This window comes from Manis pentadactyla, chromosome 8, assembly GCF_030020395.1.
Source record: "Manis pentadactyla isolate mManPen7 chromosome 8, mManPen7.hap1, whole genome shotgun sequence".
In the NCBI taxonomy this organism is placed as follows: domain Eukaryota; kingdom Metazoa; phylum Chordata; class Mammalia; order Pholidota; family Manidae; genus Manis; species Manis pentadactyla.
The window spans coordinates 58,820,230-58,840,296 of record NC_080026.1 but is presented as its reverse complement, the minus strand read 5'-3'; the positions used below and the strand labels follow the sequence as shown (position 1 = coordinate 58,840,296).

The 20,067-nt window shown below is 46.7% G+C and overlaps 1 protein-coding gene across 8 annotated transcripts in view; it reads right to left on the bottom strand.

Moving 5' to 3' along the window:
- Nucleotides 1-20,067, bottom strand: part of WDFY4 (WDFY family member 4) — a 314,583-nt gene that overhangs the window by 19,866 nt on the left and 274,650 nt on the right. For all 8 annotated transcript variants that reach the window (XM_036916603.2, XM_036916599.2, XM_036916598.2 and 5 more), the window contains 4 exons: nt 18,489-18,598; nt 10,275-10,428; nt 7,885-7,976; nt 1,503-1,715 (listed from right to left, as the gene is read on the bottom strand). In XM_036916603.2, the coding sequence (XP_036772498.2) occupies nt 1,503-1,715; nt 7,885-7,976; nt 10,275-10,428; nt 18,489-18,598 (569 nt within the window). The remainder of the gene's footprint in view (nt 1-1,502; nt 1,716-7,884; nt 7,977-10,274; nt 10,429-18,488; nt 18,599-20,067) is intronic.

The window sequence follows — 20,067 nt, the reverse complement described above, 5'->3', positions numbered from 1 at the left end:
AACAACTTAGCAGACACAGCCCCTTAATGGAACAGGGCACAACCTTGAAGCACTTTGATGTTGTCTCGAGGCTGGAGCCACTTGAAGAATTCTAATTCTGTTGATTATTTAGAGATATATTTTTAAAAACTCATATATCACTGAGTAGAATCAGATTTTCAATTTGTGTGCATGCCATGACCACTGATGTGAAAATATTTTTGCTTGTGGACAAGAACTATGAATATATAATACAGGACACAGTTGCATGGTAGTAGCTACTATTTTGAGTTATTTAATAGCTTTATCTGAATGATTAAATTTTTTTAATTAAAGGAATAAAACCAATAGGCTATCCAAGCTTCTTTCCTGAAATTCTCTCCTTTCTACAAAGTCTTCCTTGGCCAAACCCACATTTGGATGTGGCTCCGTTGTCCCAGTCACCCTCCAGCCCCTCCATGTTCCCCTGACCTGAGAGCTGAGCACACCTGAGCATGTTGCATAGTGCCAGGTAAAAAAGGATGTTAATAGTTTTGCTGTTATTAGTTTTGCTCTAACTGTGAGGTAAGCCCATCCAAGCTTCATGGTTACATGTGGGGAAGGCCATTGCCCAGGACAGTCTGGGACCTGGCTGGGTTTATGTAGTCATTTCCTAGTGGGGCTTCTGACTGCCCAGACTGGGACCCCAGCTTATGCAGCTGTGCTTCTGAACCCAGATGGTTGTGCCCAGGGATAAACATCTCTACACTGAACTTAAGTTTGAGGATCAACAGGGCTGGGATCAGTTAAGTAAGTGCTTAACTTTCTTGCACGCCATTCATCAGGATGCCAACATGGTCACAGTGTCACATTGCTACACAACTACCCTGAGGGGGTGGAGCCAGCAGAGCAAAAGGCCCATGTGAGATCCATGCAAATTCACCAGGAGCGCTGGAGGCAGAACTTAGATACTCCTGGTGCTCCATGGAGTAGGCGCGTTGGAGCCAGCCAGCTGGGCTGGAGCTTTGCCTCTGTCACCTGCTAATGGTGCAATCGGAGGCAAGTTATTTAGCCTCTCCAAGCCTCAGTTTTCTGATTTGTGAAATAATCATTCCTATAGCCAGAGCTTATGAGAGGAATCAGTGAGGTAATCACACTAATAATGAATATTTGTTGCTAATCATATATCAGGCACTTTTAAGCCCTTGATGTCTTGATTCATTCTATCTTCACAACAACTCTGTAGGATAGATACATATATAGATAATTAAACTCTGTGGATTTATTGTACTGTCTATCATAAGCTTCACAGATGGGGGCAGCCTTCATCATTATCATTAACGATGTCATCATCTACATCAACATTAGCTGATAACTGAGGGTCCAGCCTTGAAATTGAGGGTGTAGGGAGATGACTGGAGACGATATTCCCTCTCCAGTCCTCTCTCTTGCTCCTTTCCCAGGAGAAAACATCCTCTCATTTTCAAGCTCACGCTGCACACAGTCTTTTGAGGAAGCAAGACAAAGGACATGGCACATTGTACCTGTTTGGGCACCTGTCCGAAGTTGCTGACGAATCCCAGGATGGTGCTCCTGATCAGGGGGTCACTGATGCTGCTGAGGTCCGTTTTGTCACCATAGAAGTAGGGGTGGAAGGTATTAACAGCCTCCATCGCGGCTGACCCCTGCTGCTTGTACCCAAAAATGAGATCTATCCAGTGGTGGAGGTTGGCACTGACAAAGTCGCTTTCCAAAGCCTGGAACCAAAACCCGAGAAGCATGACATACACAGGTTTTTCTCATGAAATTGTGTGTCCTCTGCACACATGAGTGGCACATACATCAGGACGCTGGCTCTCCACAGGGAAGATGAATGGTGCCTCCCTGGGCTTGATGAGCACAAAGTGGGCAGAAGTGCAGGCCCCAAAGACCACCCATTTCCTGCCTTCAGCTAGCGGCAAACAGATTGGACCATTCCCACCACCCTGGCTCAACCATTCCCTTAAATAACCATGAAGTTTGGAATATCTATGTCATACAATCCATGAGTGATATTTGAATGGAAGGGAACAGACTGAAAATAAAGCCTTGGGCCTGTTGAGACCCGACACAGGAAAAAGGGAGGCTGATTCTGACAGGAGAGTGTCAGGAGGTTGAGCGTGGACAGCGGCAGCTGGGAGAATGTGCCTTGGAGCAGATTGCCCCCAGCACTGCCATTTATGTTCCTTAACATCTCTGTTCCTCAGTTTCTACATCTGTTAAATGGGGGCAATAATGGTACCTTCTTTGTGGGTTTATGTGAGGGTTAGGTTGTGTCTTTGCCTGGTACACAGCGAGCTCCATGTAGTGTTAGCTGCAGTGATTACACTTACCACCTATCAGGAGTCAGGCATTGGTTTGGAGTTTTAATGCGTACTGCCTGTTCATATTAATACCAGCTTTTGTTGGAAGGCACAATTACCCCACTTCTGGGGCAGGCTTATGTGTGGTTTTGAACGTACTGTCCCAGTCCCCAACTTTCAAGCCTCAGAACCCCATAAGGGGCTTCCAGCCTTGCTGTGCAGATCTTATTTCACCCCAGTACCTAGAAATTATTCATATCTGAGTGTGGGGACCTTTTGCAATCATCCCTAGAAGGAAAAGGATAGAGTCTACCTTTGAGGTGCAGCTCAGTCAACATGACTGTAAGCTTCGCTGATCGGGGCACTTCTATATTGTCTAGGGCATGCAGGGCAAGAACATTTCACCCATGCATCTAAGGGCCAAGAGTGTAATGATCCTAAGGGACATTCTGCCCATTTACAGGCTTGCTGTTCCCAGACGGGAGGACAAGAGATTTTTAGACTCAGCCACAGGGCCTTGCTCTAAGCTTAATTCCTCTCGGTGGATTTAAATCTCACTCCACTCAGGAACACAGCTTCCCCTTGAAGCCAGTAACATCTGCCTCTAGCTAAAAGGGAAGGCCAATAGGAAACAGAAAGAATTTAGCATAGGAGCCAGAGCATGCTCTTCATGTGATCTCCTCTTCATGTGTATAGCTCAGACAGATGGTGCCAGGTCTGATTAGGGAACTCAGGTTGGCAATATTTCTCAACAGTTGCCACACATGAGCAAAGGGAAATGTGCAACAGTATTTGGACATCCCAGTTTAACTGAAAGATGGTGCAGTTTTTGCCAAGCAGAGCCCAACTTCCGGGCTGGGCCTCTAGACCTGAAGACATTCATTTGGGATTGTCTGGGCTTCCCTTGCTGATCCTCTGCCAGAATATGCAGCCTTATGCCTGGGCCTGGGGAAGTCAGGTCACCTGTGCCAGGTAAGTTTTCTGAGGCATATGGACAAAGTGGCTTCAAGAAGGCTACACTTGGGTAATGACTTAGGAGTTGTGATGAAAGTTATAGCTCTTCCAACCCTACCGTTTGGCCTGCAGCACACCTAAGAGCCTTCTTTAGGTGTATTAAAGCACCTGTTGGTGACAGCAGAATGGTCATTGCTACCCAAGGGATGACCACAGGCCAGGACAGCTGACCCTTCCTCTGGGCCTTTTCTTTCTATCACTTCAAAACAAACACATTTCCCATTTTTTCAGGCTCTTTTGGAACATCCCTTCCACCTCCTTTCCTTAGGTGAGGCCTGGATCTCCCTGAGCCTTGAGGGGCAGCTACTTGCTCGATTCTACCCCGTGTGTCTTGGGGCCTGCAGTTGGGGTGATGTTCTCCTTCATCCTCATCACCACCTCTAGACCATTATTCCTGTACCTTCTTATTAAAAGAAGAAAAAACATTCCTGCTCCTTTGGGTTCATGAGATTTAACTCTAACCCCCACCCCCACCCCGTTGTCCTCACCACTGGCATTTACCACCAGCTCTTCTCCTCATTCACTGAAGACGTGAATCCTGGCCACGCCTTCCTTTCCTCTCCAAGATCCGAGTGAGTGATTTCAGTCTCATACCTCCCTTAAGCACCACTTCTCCAAGGACTTTTGTACCCACTCCAAATAAAGTTTCTTATTCCCACAGACACCCTTTAACCTGTGTCAGTATCCATAACTGCTCCATCTTCAGAGTCTCTCGGTCAAACATCCCAACTGGTGACAGCCATGTCCTCACCCTGCTGATTGTTGCACTGCTTCCTGGCACCACGTCCCCCTCACCAGAGCTCCCAGTGCTTCTGCTCCTCTACTTCTTTGCTGCTATCGACACATTCCCGCGTTCAGCCACATCTTGATCCAGCTTAGATTTAGTGGCCCATCATTTCAACAGCACTCCAGGCAATATGCCTCGTTCTGTTTCTGAATCATGTGTACTTCTGTCTTTCACAGCACTCTGGGCAAACTCAAATACTTTCTGTCTTCATGCCTTCACCAGAGTGTCTGGAGGATATCATGCCAAGGGGCACACTGATCATCCTATCATATTTGGTCACTAATTTCAAATGGAGACTGAGCAATGTCAGAAAACACAGGTATGTTTCTCTGGTCAACTCATGCTCAGTCACTCCACATGACTAACATTTCCTGTGCTCTCCTCAGCCCTGACCCTCTTCCACTTCAGCAGTTGATCATACCTCCCACTTCACAGAGAAAAACAGAGGCCACCAATTAGAAACTCCCACATTTTCCTGACGTCACATATAAACCTGCCTTCATCTGTCACTCCCTGACCTCCCTCCCTTCTGTTCAAGTCAAGAAACTATCCCACCTGTTACCTAAAGATAAACCTATACCTGTGGTTTGGATTCCAAAGCCTCCTGCTTTCTCAGGAACTTACTATTTCTTTTCTCATATATTCAATCTCTCTTTCCTACTGGCTATTAAATGTGTTTATTAGAATTAAGAAAAATAAAACCTAAACGTTCTTCTAACCTCCCACCTTCTCCATTTTCTCCCTTTGTTCTTTCCTTCACAATCAGAATTTTTGCTACCCATCCTTACCATCTTATTATCATTCCTTATCACCATTTCCTGATCATCATTCATTTACTTTATTTCTCCATGTGGATTTGAATTACTATCTAGTGTCCTTTTATTTTAGCATAAAAAACTCCTTTTAGTATTTCTTGTAGGGAAATTCTGCTAGTGATAAATTTTGTCTTACTTATCTGGGAATGTCTTAATTAATTTCATTTTTGAAAAATATTTTTGCTATGGAGTCTTTCAGCACTTTGAATATGTTTCACCACTGCCTTCTGGCTTCCAGGGTTTCTAATTAAATATTAACTGTTAATAATATTGAAGATAACTTGTAAGCGATGAAGTTGCTTCTCTCTTGTTGCTTTCAAGATTTTTCTTTTGACTTTACGCTTTGACAGTTTGATTATGATGTGTCTAGGTATAAATCTCTTTAAGTTTATCCTACTGGGAGATTACTAAGTGTCTTTGATGTATAAATTAATGCTTTGCATTAAATTTGGGTTTTTTTTTCTGGACATTATTTCTTCAAATATTCTCTCTGCCCCCCTCTCTCTCTTTTCCTTCTGATACTTGGAATCTGGGTGTGTTAGTATACTTGGTGGTGTTCTCGGCTCTACCCATTTTTCTCCATTCATTTTCCTTTTTGTGCTGCAGACTGGATAATCTCAAGGGACGTATCTTTCAAGTTGGCTGATTCTTTCTTCTGCTGCTCAAATCTGCTGCTGATTCCTTCTAGTGAATTTTTCATCTCAGTTACTATACTTTTCAGCTCTGCAATTTCTATTAGGTTCCTTTCTATAATTTTGATCTCTTTATTGATATTTCATCATTATCATACCTTCCTTTGTTCTTCAAACATGGTTTTTACTTAGTTATTTGAACATATTTACAATAGTCAATTTAAAGTCCTGTTCTAATAAGTCCAAAGTTTGGCTTCCTCAGGGATAGTTTTTAATGGCTGTTTTTTTCTCTCTTTGTATGGGCCATATTTTCTTTGCATGCCTCATAATTTTTGTGGAAAATTCGACATTTTAAATAATATGAAGTGGTAACTCTGGAAATCAGATTCTGTCCTCTCCCCAGGGTTTGCTGTTATTGTTGATTTCATGACTTTACTGAACTAGTTCTATAAAGTCTGTATTTTTTTGTTGTATGTGGCTACTAGAATCTCCACCCTGCTAGCTTAATGGTCAGCTAATGATTGATGAAGACTTCTTTACATGCCTGGAACCAGCGAGTCTTCTAGTCTTTGCCAAGGGGTTCTGTGGGCATGTTAGAGAAAGGTTTCAATACTTAGCTAGGTAGTTTAAAATAGTCTTTACCTCACATCCTACTTGCACTAAGCTTCAGTATCAGCCAGAAGTGAGAGCATAGGGCCATTTTAGGTCTTTTTTGAGCATGAGTACTGCATGTCTCTCCTTTGTAGCATTTCTCACTTTTCCTTGTTATTTGTGTGGTTATTTGATAAATCTGCCTCCTCACTAGACCACTGGCATTTGCAGGTAAGCCTGTAGAGTGAGTCTGCTCAGTCACCCCAGGCCAAGAACATTCCTGAGAGTATCAGAAGGTATGGCTGCTGCAACCTGAAGATCAAGTTCATCTCTGACTTAAAACTCAAGACCAGTGATCTGTGGGAGGGATGATTGCTGTTACTGTTAATGAATTGCTGGGGGCAAAGATAAACCAGGGAGGAATTTTCTTTTGGCAAAGGGAGGAGGACAAAGGAAAAGGTCCATCTTTGTTGTTACTCATCAGACCTGCCTTAGATTTTTTTTCTTTTTAGGTATAATTTACATATTGAAATTCACCCTTTTAAAATGTACAGTTCAATGTGCTCTGACAAATGCATGTAGTCATATAACCACCACCATAATCAAGATATAGGACATTTACATCAACTTAAAATGTTCTCTGTACTCCTTTATCATCATCCCCTATTTCAGACCTTAGTGACTACTGGTCTGTGTTCTGTCCCTAAAGTTTTGCCTTTTCCAGAATGTCACATAAATAGAATCTTCTAGTATGTAGCTCTAGGTTTTGGCTTCTTTTTGCTTAGCATAATGCTTTTCAGATGCATCCATGTTGCTCCATGTATCAATAGTATGCTTTTTTTCATTGCTAGGTAATGTTCCATCATACAGATGTATCATTTGTTTATCCATTACTAAGTGGATGGACATTTGAGTTGTTTTCGTTTTTGACTAGTGTGAATAAAACAGATGAATATTTATGTACACACTTTTCTGTAGACATGTTTTAACCTTTCTTGTGTCAATACCTATAAGTGCAATTGTTGGGTGATAAGCAATTTCATGCATCTTCAACTTTATAAGAAACTACCAAGCTTTTATTCCAAAGTGGTTGTTAACATTTTGCTTTTCCTGCCAGTAATGTATGATGAATTCTGGTTGCTCAACATCCTTGCTTAGTCTTGATTTTATCAATATTTTAAATTTTAGCCATTCCTATGGGTATGTAGTTGCATTTCATTGTGGATTTATATTTCCCTGATGACTAATGATACTGTACCTATTCTCATGTGTTTACACTAACCCAGGTATTTGATCCAGGATATGTGTCAAAAAATGGCCCCTGGCTTCTACTCATATCAGCCTCTCTGGGAATAAGCCAAATCTTCCCCAGTCTTGGCACATCCTTCAGCCAGTGGGCACTCTGTGGGGCCCCCAGCCCCTGTCCGAGCTATGGGTACGACCCTACCTGTAGGGCTGGCTGAAGTCACTGACTTGCCCTCCAGAGTATCCAGCCAGAATCTGAATTTTCTCTCCCTGACGATTCCCACAACACACTGGCACAAGGACAAAGCCTAATGGAGCTTTTGAAAAAACCCAGAACCCCAGCCTTTTCCTGCCAACCTGGAGCATCAAGCGCAGCCTCTTCTCTGGAAAAGCCTCTGAAATGCTTGTCACTAGCCCTCCGCTTGCAAAGAAAGCCTCTGAGGAGAATGAGGTCTTCATTCAGGATTCCAGGGACTATGCCATGACCCTGTTCAACTCACCTGTCTGTGCAGGCTGATGAATTTCCGAGGGTCCCCATCAGCCCAGGGAGGGAGCTGCACATCCCCCAGCACTGTCCCATCCTGCATGCAGCCTGAGTGAGATGATAAACAGTAGGGCTTTGAGTAAGTGGGAGTGCACACTGGGCTAGGAACCAGGGGCTATAAGCACTGTGCTGCCCAGGACTGCAGATTCTGTGCAGATCAGGTGGTGAGCTGGGACCCGCACAGACCACTCTGCTTCCTGCCTTCTCTGCTTGGAGTGTCCCCGCCTTCATCTACCTGGAATATTCTGGCTTGGTCTCCACATCTTTGACCCCTCCACAAGGCCCTCTCTGCTTCCCGGGAAGTGTCTGTGCTTGATTCACAAGTCATCTAAGATGATTGTGGGGTCATCACTGTTTGCATGTTTCCCTTGCCACTACTCTATGCCTTCTCATCTGGGTAGGAAAGAGTAAGGAGAGAATAACAGTAACAATAAAAGCAATCATATTTTGAGCACCTAACTCTATGACAGGGCACAATGCTAGATGTCGACACACATTGTCTTACGCAATCTTCATTCAACTCTACAGTTCATGCATTTTCTCTCCATTTTTAAAGTGAGGATAGCAAAGTTTTTAGACGCAGCTTCCCCAGACATTAAGAAGAGCCTGGATTCAAGCCCAAGTCTCTCTCCTACCCAGGAGCTGCATAACCTTGAGTTTATTGCTTAATTTCTTAGGGATTTACTTATCCTACCTGGTACCTCCCAGAGCTAGTATAGAGATTAAAAGAGAAAATACACATAACTTGCTTAGGAAAATTCCAGGCATATGCTGGTTGCTCAGTTAACATTAGTTATTGCCTTGCTTCAACCCTCTGGAACTTTCATAGAATAAACCTTCCTCTCCTCTAACCCATAGGGCTGTGCCCACTGTGGTCTTTCTCATCGTTCAGCCTCAACTCCTCTGCCACTAACTCAAGCATGTCTTTCCTGGGGACCAGAATAGTACAGTCTTGCTGAGTCACTCTTGAACCATTTTCCTACCTTCTTTCCTCATAAAACTTCTTAGCATCAGACATTAATTCACTTACTTAAGTGTCTGCATTTTCTATCCCCTTTCCCTACCCCAGTACAGAATATAAACATCTTCAGGGAAATCCAACCTAGGAGACCCAACTAAATACCCAGTACCTAAAACAATGTCTACATACAGTAGGTGCTCAATAACCCCTTGTTTCCCTGACTTCTCTGAGGACACCCTGTCCTTGGCATGTGGGCCTTTTCCACAGCTCAGCTCCGCCCCTTGCCTCAGAGAGCCCGGCCTTTATTTCCAAGACAGAGATGCTGCTCTCCCTCCAGCACTGGCCTCATGCCTCTCTGGCTGCCAGACCCTCCTCTTGGCTCCAACATCTCTGATTTACTCCCTTGCCTTTTGTATTTGTCAGGGTTTCACCCCTGATGTGCATGAGGCACCTGAGAATCTGAACCCTGCTCAGGCCACCAAGTTGCAGACATCAGACTTGCTGGGCATGGGCTTGGGCATATTTAAAAATATTCCATATATATTCTGGCTGCAAACCACTGCAGAAGAGGTGAGTGCCTGGGGCAGGGACTAGATCTCCTTGCTCATGCTCCCCTGGGTCCGCCCTGGTCTGGCTCAAAATGTGTGCCCTCTATGTGCTGTTTGGGGGAAGAAGGAAGGCCCCAAGGAAGGGGAGCTCTGGGGCACCAGGTGTGTGCTGGTGACAGTTCATGAGTGCCCTCCACAGGGTGGGCAAGTCTACCCCCTGCTTCTGGGTAGAGGTGCCCACACCCTGCTCCAGGCTCTGACCACATAGCCTCACAAGTCACCCTGACATTTGCAGCGGAGGCTCCCAGGGTACACACAAAGGACCAGGGGACCTCCCCGCTGGGGCCTCCTGAAATTATTTCAGAGCAATAGGTAAGATGGTATGGGGTGGGACCCAAAGAAAAAGAAAGAGCCAGCCACCAGGCTACTCACACAATTCCCTTTGGACTTCACCCAGCAATCTGTCCCTGGAGACTCAGCTCATGAAGTCCAGGTTAATCCATTTATTGTACATGGAGGAAAATGAGGCTAGAGGGTGGGGGCTTACCCAAGGACATGCAGCAGGGCAGTGCCAGGCCTGGCTCTTAGCAGGGGCTCCTGCTCCCTGGGTGACCCTCACTGCTGACTGAGGCCTGGGGACCCTCACAGGAAGGGTCATGGGTGGCACCAGGCTCAGAGCTGACCTCGTAGTCTGGGGCCCGGCATCCCCAACCACACTGGTCTGGTAGGGGCCTGCTCAGCAAAGACACTGATCAAGTTGATCATGACAGACCCACATTGGGGTAGGGAGCCCTGCACTGCCCAGCCCACCCTGGCCTGGCAGGGGCCTCCACTTACCAAACTCCACCGCGTTGCAGTTGGTTAGGAACTCGGGCAGGTAGAAGAACTCTGGGGTCAGCTCCCTGACATCACTCATGTTTTCTCTGGAGGCCGACTCCCATGCATTCTTCATGCTGTGGAACATCCTATCTGCCACATCGAAGCTGCCACCCTGTGAGGAAAAAGGGCCACCATGGTCAGTGGTGAGAACTCAGGCTGGGAGGGCACTGCTCTGTGGGTCTCTGTTGGTCCAATCTGTCTCTGAAGCACAGGCTCTGCCATTAGAACTCACTCGCTCCTACACACATATCCATTCATTAGCCCACGTGTGCCTGCGATGATCTCTTCACACAGCCTTCCACTCTGCCATTCCCAGAAACGTGCACCAGCAGTTCTACAGTGGATACATGTTTGGAAATCTTGGTTCAGATGAGAGCCAGGAAAACCTCAGCCATTTGTCTGAGTGTTACCCTACATTTGCTGAGGCCAGCTCTGAATCAGACATGAAGACAGGATGCTCAGAGCCAACTCTCGGACAAGTGGGCCAGACTCTCCGTGTGAGGGTCAGGGGAAACTTCCCGGAGAAGGTGACCCCCTGGTGAGTCTACCAGCCTGACGACAGAGAAGATGGCAGGGTGCTCTGAGCAGAGAGAGAGGCCTAGGCCAAGAGCAGAAGTGGAAGAAAGCAGGTTAGGCCAGGGCCCTGGTTGAGGATGGGTGGATGGAGGCACACCAGCCTTCAAGGGCATGGAGGCTGGTACCTGGAGACAAAATGTCTGCACCTCCTGCTAAGCCAGCCTTGGTGCCAAGGCCCATTTCCCCAGATGGCCTGATCTAGTCCCAAGCTTGGCAGCTAGGATGGGACCAGGTAAGACTTCAAGCAGATTCTTTCCTGGAATTTCCTACTCCTCTCATCTGAATTGTCAGATCTCTTCAGCTGACATTACCTTTATTCATCAGGTGGTTTTGGGGGGTGGTAGGAGGTGGAGAAGTCCCACTTGGAGGAAAGAAGCTTGGACAGAGGGAGCAAAAAGAGTTTCTGAACCTGGGCTTTGGGTCTAAGTACAGGTCTCCCATGGAAACACCTTCCCCCTGGGACTTGATAGCTCACTTGCCCCATCAAGGCTGGGCCTTGCTTCTGCCAACTTCCACAGCATGGACATGCCCTGAAAACAGACAGGTGGGACCCAGAATGTCAATGCCCTCCTCTGGCCCCGTCAGCAACAGTCACCTTTCAGAGGCTACAGTTTCCTGGCAATGTTTACCTAAGGAAGACTTTGGGCAGCTAGAATGGTAGAAGAAGGGTAAGGAAGGGCACCAGCCTTCTCTTGACAAGTCCAGTCCATGTTAGGCACTTTAGACATGTGTAGATTATCAGTTCTAATCCTCACAGCAGGTGCATTAGGGAGGAAAGGGTATGTCCATTTTGCAGACCAAAAAATGGAGGCTCCTCAATGTTTAGGCTTTTTCTCATCGAAGCAATGACTGGCAGAGCTGGGGTCAAACCCACAAATGCAGCTTCAAAGGGCATACTTTGCCCTTATGCCAGTTTCCTGAGGGAAGCTCTGGGCCTGGAGCGAACTTGATCTACTTTACGTGGGCCAAGAGAACTTGGCTCTTTCTGAGAAGGGAGAGCCCGCCACACACCTGAGGCAGGACACACCTGGGGATCCTGCGGGACTGGTCAGTTTTCCAAGTCAAACTTGAAGATCCAGTGAGATCCAAGTGTCATCCTCTGTGCATGGACAGGGACCCCAGGAGACCCAGTTACCTCTGGGGTTGCAACCAAACTCAGTACCCGGGCAGCTTGAAGATGTGGCTTTTTTCCAAGGTCACTTTGCTTGAATTTGGTTGAAATTAGGGGATAATGCACACCATCAGATTCAAATTGAAGTGGAAGCAAAACTGGAGGGGAGGAGAGTGTTTCTAAATAAGTCCACACCTAACAAGTCATTCATTGAAATGTATTACGAGCTTTGCATATTTAGTCTACAGCCAGAGCCCTATGTCTGCAGGAAATTGATGCCTTCTCTTCGTCCCAGTTTTTCCTTTTGCAGCTTTTATGAGTGCTGATGGTAATATCCTGAGAAGCAATATGATTTGGTAATAAAAAGATTACCTGTATTAAATAAAAATAATATATACATAGGAAATATTGTTAGTGCTACAAATCTGGTTAAAGATATTACCACCAAGAAAAATGTTATATTTTTCACAGCTGTCTAATGCATTTTAGCAAAAGTAATATCTTTAAAACTTAAGCCTGTATTATTTATAAAGGAAGCAATAACTGATTTCCCTATTTTCTATATTAATAAATGCATTTGCATACATTTGTTTCAAAATTAATGGGTTTTCTCCCTTCTGCAATACAAAAGAAACACCAAATTCCCTAGAAGAAAAAGCAAAGCCACTTTGTTCACGTATTGTAAGTCTGCAGGCTGACACAGACTCTGGTGGCTGCCAGCAATGAGTCCCAGCCAGGACCAGATTCTCAGGGAAGGGAAGGAGGAGAACAGGGACAGAAGACAGGAGCACGGAACCGGGAGAAGGAGGGAGGCGGAGAGGCGCAGTGAAGGTGTACCGAGCCCCTCCAGAAGGAAAGTCCAACACAAAATTCAGTCTGGAGGTTGGGTGGAAACAAAGTGATCAGAGAGAATTACTGAGCCAAGATTTGCTCCTAAATCTCTACTTAAAATACTCTTGAAGATCAAGAATAATGAATCCTATGTGTATTCAAACACATCAAAGTAGAAAATAGCAAGGGTACTGTCAACAAAGGAAGCACCTCTTGTTGTCAGAAGACTTTCCCATGTGACATCACACCCGGAACAAGGCAGCCAGGGCAGGGGGTTTCTGAGGCAAATGGTCACTGTTTTTGAATGTTTGTGTCCAGCTCACACGTACAGGCCCCAGAAACATATTCGAAATATTAAGGGCTCAGAAGCAATATAAACCTAGGTACCCTCTTCCTTTAAAAGACTTGAAGAGGTGCTCAGTTTTGCTAAGAGATGAATGAAAATTAAAAGCAAAATCAAGGGGGGAAGAACTGTCTGACAAGGCCTGCTGCTGGGTATTGACATGAGTTAAAATCAGAGAAGAACCCATAGTTAAGGTACACTGATTAACACTGGAAACACCCTTGAAAGGAGGGCTCTTTGGTGAAAGCACCACTAAGGACACAAAATCTGTGTATACCATGTCCCTGGATAAGCATTCGATTACAACATTCACAAACTTCTCTCCAAAATGGGTGGAGAAACTATACTGAAAACAAAAAAGCATTCAAGTCTTAACCCAGACCTACAGGAAGTTCTGTAGCTGCATGTGCTCAAGGACCCTTAACACACAGATATTGTTACAATATGTGCTAGAAAGTCTTTTCTTCCTTCCAGGTAGGACTGATCCAAATCAACCCACCGTCACATCCAAATACAGGATGGGGTTTTATGAGCAGGCTGACAACTCATTCTCAGGCAGATCTTCTTTCCAGTAAGTTAAAAGTATCCCACATTAAACAATTAATTTACAGGAACCTGTCAGTCCATCGGTGGATCTAAGTTGCTGGCAGTTGTCCATCAAAAAGGCAGTGTGTGCTGAGAGGGGAAAGTACCTTAGCTTTGGCACCCCACTGACTTGGGTGAGAATTTCAGCATCCATGGCAGTGTGAACTCGTTTCCTAATTAGTGTCTGACCCCCATGCCATCCTTGGCAAGCCTTGGAGGATCGCTGTGTGTGTTAGCACGAGAGTGTGAGTGCATGTGTGCCTCTTCAGTGCCAGGCATGCAGGAAGAGGTGCTGAGTGAGTCCCGCCCCAATGCCCCTTGCCCATCAGACTAGGAACTGGGGAGCAATCCTGGGGGGGACCGCATCTCAGTGTGTTGTGGGGAGGTAACTGAGGGCTCAAAAAATGAGAAAGAAGAAGGTTTTAGAAGCAGAAGGTGGAGAATGGGGGACTGAGGCAGGGTGGGGTCCTGGGACAGGGCAGGGGAAAAGAGCAGGTGCACTGGGGCAGTTTTGAGGCAAAAGCACCCCCAAAGAGGTGAAGGGACAAATGTGTGCAGGGAAGAGAGTGCTGGACGCAGCCCCCTGCAGGCTCCCCCAGGAAGTCCCAGGCTCCAACATGCTCTCTGTGAGCTGGTCTCTGCGAGTCTGGCAAGCCCATGAATCAGGCCAGCTGCATTGTCAGTCCTGCTCTCCACGGAGGATGGGCTGACCCCAGAGTACCCATTAGCTTTACTTCCTTTTAGTCAACAAATAAAACCCACAAAGGCATTTTGAAAAACATGCTGTCTGCTTTTAAGGGAAAGACAATAGATATGTATGGAATACTTAGAAATAGCCAAACAATTCTCATGCTGTGTCTCACTAAATCCTCACCACCTGCCGAGTCAGGGGCTCTTTTAAAGGAGGAGGAAAGAAGGCCCCATTATTCAACACTACCAATTAGAAAGTTCTAGATCCGGGACTCGGTGCCAGTTCTGCCTGACTCTAGTACATGTGCCTTTCTAATACTACTCTTTGAGTCAGTATAATAATTACACCTTCATTTTAGACACTCCCCCTCAGAGCTCCCGGGCCAACAGGTGCAGGCAGGCCAAGTGCTACCCACGGTTCTCAGCTCTCTCTGCAGTTAGCATATGTCTTACCTACATCAAAACCAGGCAACTCACTTCAGGTGGTTCAGAAAACCCTTTCCCACTGCTGGGAACAGCTGACTGCACATGGGCTGTGACTTAATTAATGCAGCACTTCATTTCAGTTTCTCATTAAATACAGCAGTGTCCCGTACCCTCCCCAGGGCCAGGCTGCCTTGCTCTGCCCTGCCAGGCTGGGTCTGGTCTCAGACCTGAGGGCCACTGGTGGCCCTCCCGGGGCGGAAACGGGGGCCTGCGCTGTGGCCTCGGCAGCAGTGTGGCCTCTTGCTTGCTCAACTGTACGAAGACTCATAGACACGGGCTCCAGGCAGGAGAGATTCCTGAGAATTACAGCATCAGGGGAGATAAGGCCCCAGCTCCTGCCTGACAGTAGTCTCACAGCTTCAAGGGAGTGAGGTAGCTGAGCACACAACCCTTGTGCCTGGGCCCCACTGCCTGCATGTGTCACCTCAAGCCACACTGCCTATATACCCTATGCACTGGAATGTAAGAGACTATCATTATAATAATGGGTTTGGGGCAGAGAAATAAACATAGCAACAATAGAGGTATGCATCAATTCTAAAACTGGCCCAAATTCAGTAAGATTTAAATATGAAGGGATAAACACACCTTCCACCCAGGAATCAGAATGTACTGCGCTGCAATTCTTAGGCTGTGTGTGAGCCCCTCACGCTGTCCATGTCCTTCTGCATGGTGCCCAGTGGAGGGTCACAGTGCCCAAATTCTGTGCCTGCCCCAGAGCTGCATCAGACCACAGTGGAGGCACCACACAGACACAGCTCTCCACACCAAAGATGCTTCCATGGCCAAGCTTTTGAGCAGGCATGTCACTCTGGCAAGAGGCAGAGTTTATTTAATGGAGAATGGAAAAGCACACACTTTCTTATGCTGCCCCTTGAGCACACACTTGGCTCGGGAAAGACCTGCAGTTCTTGCTTTCCTTCTCTCCAGAGAGATGAAGAAGGCCTTGCTGTCCAGATTCCGCATCCTCTCCACCTTTCTCTTCCCCAAACCACACTCTACTCCGGGGTTGCAGATATACTGAGGCTCTTCTGCTTGTCACCACACAGGGTGCTTCACCCTTTGAGAAGAAAGGACTGCCCCTAAGGAGGCAGGGTAGGGCTGGAGGGAAGAGCCTGACTTTGGGAAGATGCCAGAACATTTCTAAGGAGGCCTGGGAAGGCCCCAGGATGCCCAGAGGGGAGTCAGCCATGTTCCCCAGATGGAGCCTTCATACCTATTCCCCTGGGAGATAAAATTCATCTTGTATTCTAAGGAAAAAGCAGAAGATGGTTGGTTCTTCTGCTGGTTCCAAAGGCTTCACTTGGAAGTAGGGAGGTGAAACCAATTCAGAAGCACACACAGAGAGCCCAGATGATTTCAACTGCGATGAACCAATATGGCACAGATTTGAATCCAGAAAAACTGGGAGTCACATCAGACTTCAACATGGGAGTCAAAAAGGCTCAAACTAATATGACTACGTTTGTGTCACATGAAAGCATATAAAATTGGTTCTGATCACAGTTTGGACCATCTCAGATCAAAGTGGCCTGAACCCAAAATTCTCATGGGTTTGCAATACCTGTTTCTTCTGGCCTGTGCCATCTTGGAAAGCTTCGACTCAGTCCAGACTGTCTTGAATCAGCTTAAGCCAAAAGGGACCAGCTTGAGCAAATTCTCGTGGGTTGCAGAGGGAAGAAGGGAGCTATCAATGATGAATGGCCTATGCAGTGTCAAGCCCTGAGCTGGGGGCTTTGCCCGCATTTCCTTATTTAATTTCAATAGCCCAGTGAGATGTGTCTAATTAACCCTCATTTCCAGGGGTAAAATAACTGGCAGAAGATTTCGTATCTATGAAGTGGCAGAGCTGGCATGTAAATCTGGCTGAATCTGTTTCTGTTTTACTCTGCCTCCCCTCCACGGGAGAGGACCTTCAGTAACAGATAGAGATGGGTTTTCATGCATTAGGCTGAAGGAGCTGGGGAAGACTTCTCAAGCACCCAGAAGCCCCTAGATGCAAAGCTGTAATGGAAAGCATCACCGTCATCATTAACAGTCATCATCATTGCCTGTGGATTAATGAGCAACATCTGGACACAATTCCTGGCATGGCGTACAGCCATGTGCTCTGGGACCATTTGTTCTTCAAACCAAACTTACTTAAAATGCTTGTTGTCTGAGAAAGGCTCAAGGGAGACACACTTATTATTTTTGAGTGAATTTCCAGGGACAGGGGTTATACAATGTCTAGACAATCCATGCTTTCAAGGAGAGAGAAGACTGTGTCAAGAAATGGAAGACAGGAGGGTTTTTGCTCCTTAGTGGAGAAAGTGCTTTGACCTTGCTTGGCCATTCCTGCCCAGGGCCCAGGAGTTAGCTTTGGTACTAATCCAGGGTCTCTCAGGGTCAAGGTCATCTGAGTGACCACAGCGAGTTACCTTGCTATTGAGGTTGGACCAAACGATACAATTCCTGGAACACTACTCGTGCTTTGCCTTTGGTGAAGCTTCACTGTCAAGACAAGTCCTGTGTGTTCTGTGGCCTGTCACCGAATACAGCTCATGACCTCCTCTCCACAAGATACTTGCAAAGCCTGAGCCATGTGCTGTATTTGCTCTGGGGTTGGGTGAGCCAACTGGCTGCAGCTGGGCTATCAAGAGCATTCCCCAGTCAAAAGCTATGGCCCTGTGATAACATGGGAAGCAGGACCCCAGTGATGAGGTCAGAATGGGAAGAGAGAAGAACTTCTCAGCTGGCCAAAGGGGACTCAGGCCAGCAATCCCATGTGCCTTGGACACTACCACCCACTCAGAATCAGATTTGCTCACTTCCAGCTGTATAGGGCTGCCAAGTAAAACACAAGAAAGCTCAGCTAAATTTGAATTTCAGATCAACAGCAAATACTTTTTTAGTATAAGTCCTTGTTTATCTGAAATTCAAATTTACCTGGGCATCCTGTATCTTTATTTGTAAAATCTGGCAACCCTAAGCTGGCATGATGATCTGCTAGTTTATGGGAGGACAAGTTGGTTAGCCTCTTTGCCTGGTTTAGCTGTTTATTTCAGTAATCAAACATTTTGTTTGTCCTTATAAGCCTTTTGGCTTATACTTAGCATAGCTGTATGCTTTCTGATGGCACAAGCATACAGCTATGCTAAGTATAAGCTTTCCATTCCTTCTACTTGCTGTTTGTTTTTCTAAATCTTTGACCACCTACCTTCAAGTCTTCAAGCTTCCTGCTTTTTCTTTGCCACTAAAACCTATTTATGTTAAGTTTTCTTCCCCACATCTCAGTCCTTATTTTTTAGATTCTTTTTTTTTCCTGCAGTACTGTTGGGCAGACATGTGGGTGTAACTGAAGAAGAGCGGCCTGCCTGGGAAGGATGGCCCCGAATCCTGCAGCAGCATTAAGTGGGAATCCCTGGGAGAAGACTGGATTTCTAGCAGGGGGCCCCACTCTTAGTCCATGAGATACAGCTCGTGTGTGTGTGTGTGTGTGTGTGTGTGTGTGTGTGTGTGTGTGTGTGTGCAGGTGTGTCTGTGAGAATAGGGGAGAGGGGGAGCTCACCTGCAGAGAACAGAAGGCCTGAGTGAAGGGCGGCAACCGGACCAGGTAGGAGGCGACAATGATGGCTGAGGAGTAGTGGGTGCAGTAGTGGCACTGGGCTGTCATGTCTCCTGCAATGAGAGGACATGCCTGGTTGGCTTCCCTGGGTGCTGGGCCGGCTGCAGATGCTCAGGCTAACCATGCTTAGGTGTGAACAGCAGGGCCAAGCCCTGCTCGAGAGAGCACATGCAGCCAAGAGTGCCTTGGTATTCTGCCCACAGGGGTCATTATGACTAGGCCGATAGCCACCACCCATGACAAGCATATTCACAACCTGCACCCCCAAGTTCTCAGTGGTCTGCCCTTCGCAATGTGGGCAGAGCCAGGTTCCAGGAAGGCTGTACTGAGGATTCACAGGCAGGCATGCTCTGGCCTCTGACTGAAAGGGGACCTGGAAAGCCCAGCATGCCTACACTCCTGCCAGCTATGCTTTCTCCTCCTCTTCTCTTTTAGAACAGAATCCCCTGTGTGAGGAGGCAAGACTTGTGAACTCAGGGACATCCCAGTAAGAGTGAGGATACAGGTCTCCTCATTTCCAGAGGGACCTGGGGTCAGAGGCACACACTTCTCCATCTTGCTTCCTCCAGGGTCTGGTGGAGCCAGAACATTGAGGCAGAAGTTGCCAATGGCCAGCAGAGAGTGAGAGCCATGCGACCACCTGCACAGCCTCGTGCATGCTGTGTGCCCTCTGCACTCTCTCCTTGTGTCTGCACAGAGCCCCTATAAGTAGTGCTGTTCATCACCCCCATCTAGCAAAGGGAGAAGCCAGAGTGCAGCAGAGAGTTACTCATGTCAGTAGTGAGAGGCATGTCTGGCAGGTGGCATGGTCAGCCAGGGCCTGCCTCAGTTTCCCCAAATGTCTGCTCAGCCGTTCACTGCCAGTCCCACATTCTCAGGCCTGCAGGAGTTCTCTAAATCAGAGTTGTCTGGGACGTTGCTGGATGTCCTTGTGCAAGGGCCTGAACTCAGTGTGCAACTCACATGCACACCTGGGTTGAAACAGGAGTGAACAGTGCCACAGGCCCCACCTGGGACAAAGCTGGAGAGCTCTGGGGCTCTTCTGCCCTGTGCCTGTGAAAAGGACCCAGCCATGGGTGGCTGGGGCACCGCACCTGGGCAGGGAGGCTGCGTGGGGTCATACTGACTGAACTTTAACTCAGGACGTGAAAAGCCTGCCAACCCTCCCGCCTCCTTCCATCTCTCCTGAGGAAGTTTGGGTGCCAGCCCCATGCAGAGTGGGGGTCTTGGGCTGCATGAGTGAGCCTCCTCAAAGTGTGTGCCCTTTGATTATCAAGAGATTTTTCCATGGCTCATGGATGGACACTCCTTGTTTTAATAGTTATATGTTTATTTCTAAGTGTTTGAGAAAACCAGCCTAGCTAATATCAAATGCATGATAGAAACACTGTTTTAAAAAACACATTCCCTTAAGTTTAAGAAGTGAACAGACTTAAAGAAATACATTAAGGCAGTGGGAATAGAGGTTGCATGAAAATGTGGCAAATTGTAAAGGTGATGTGCAGATGAACATAGTCTGGAA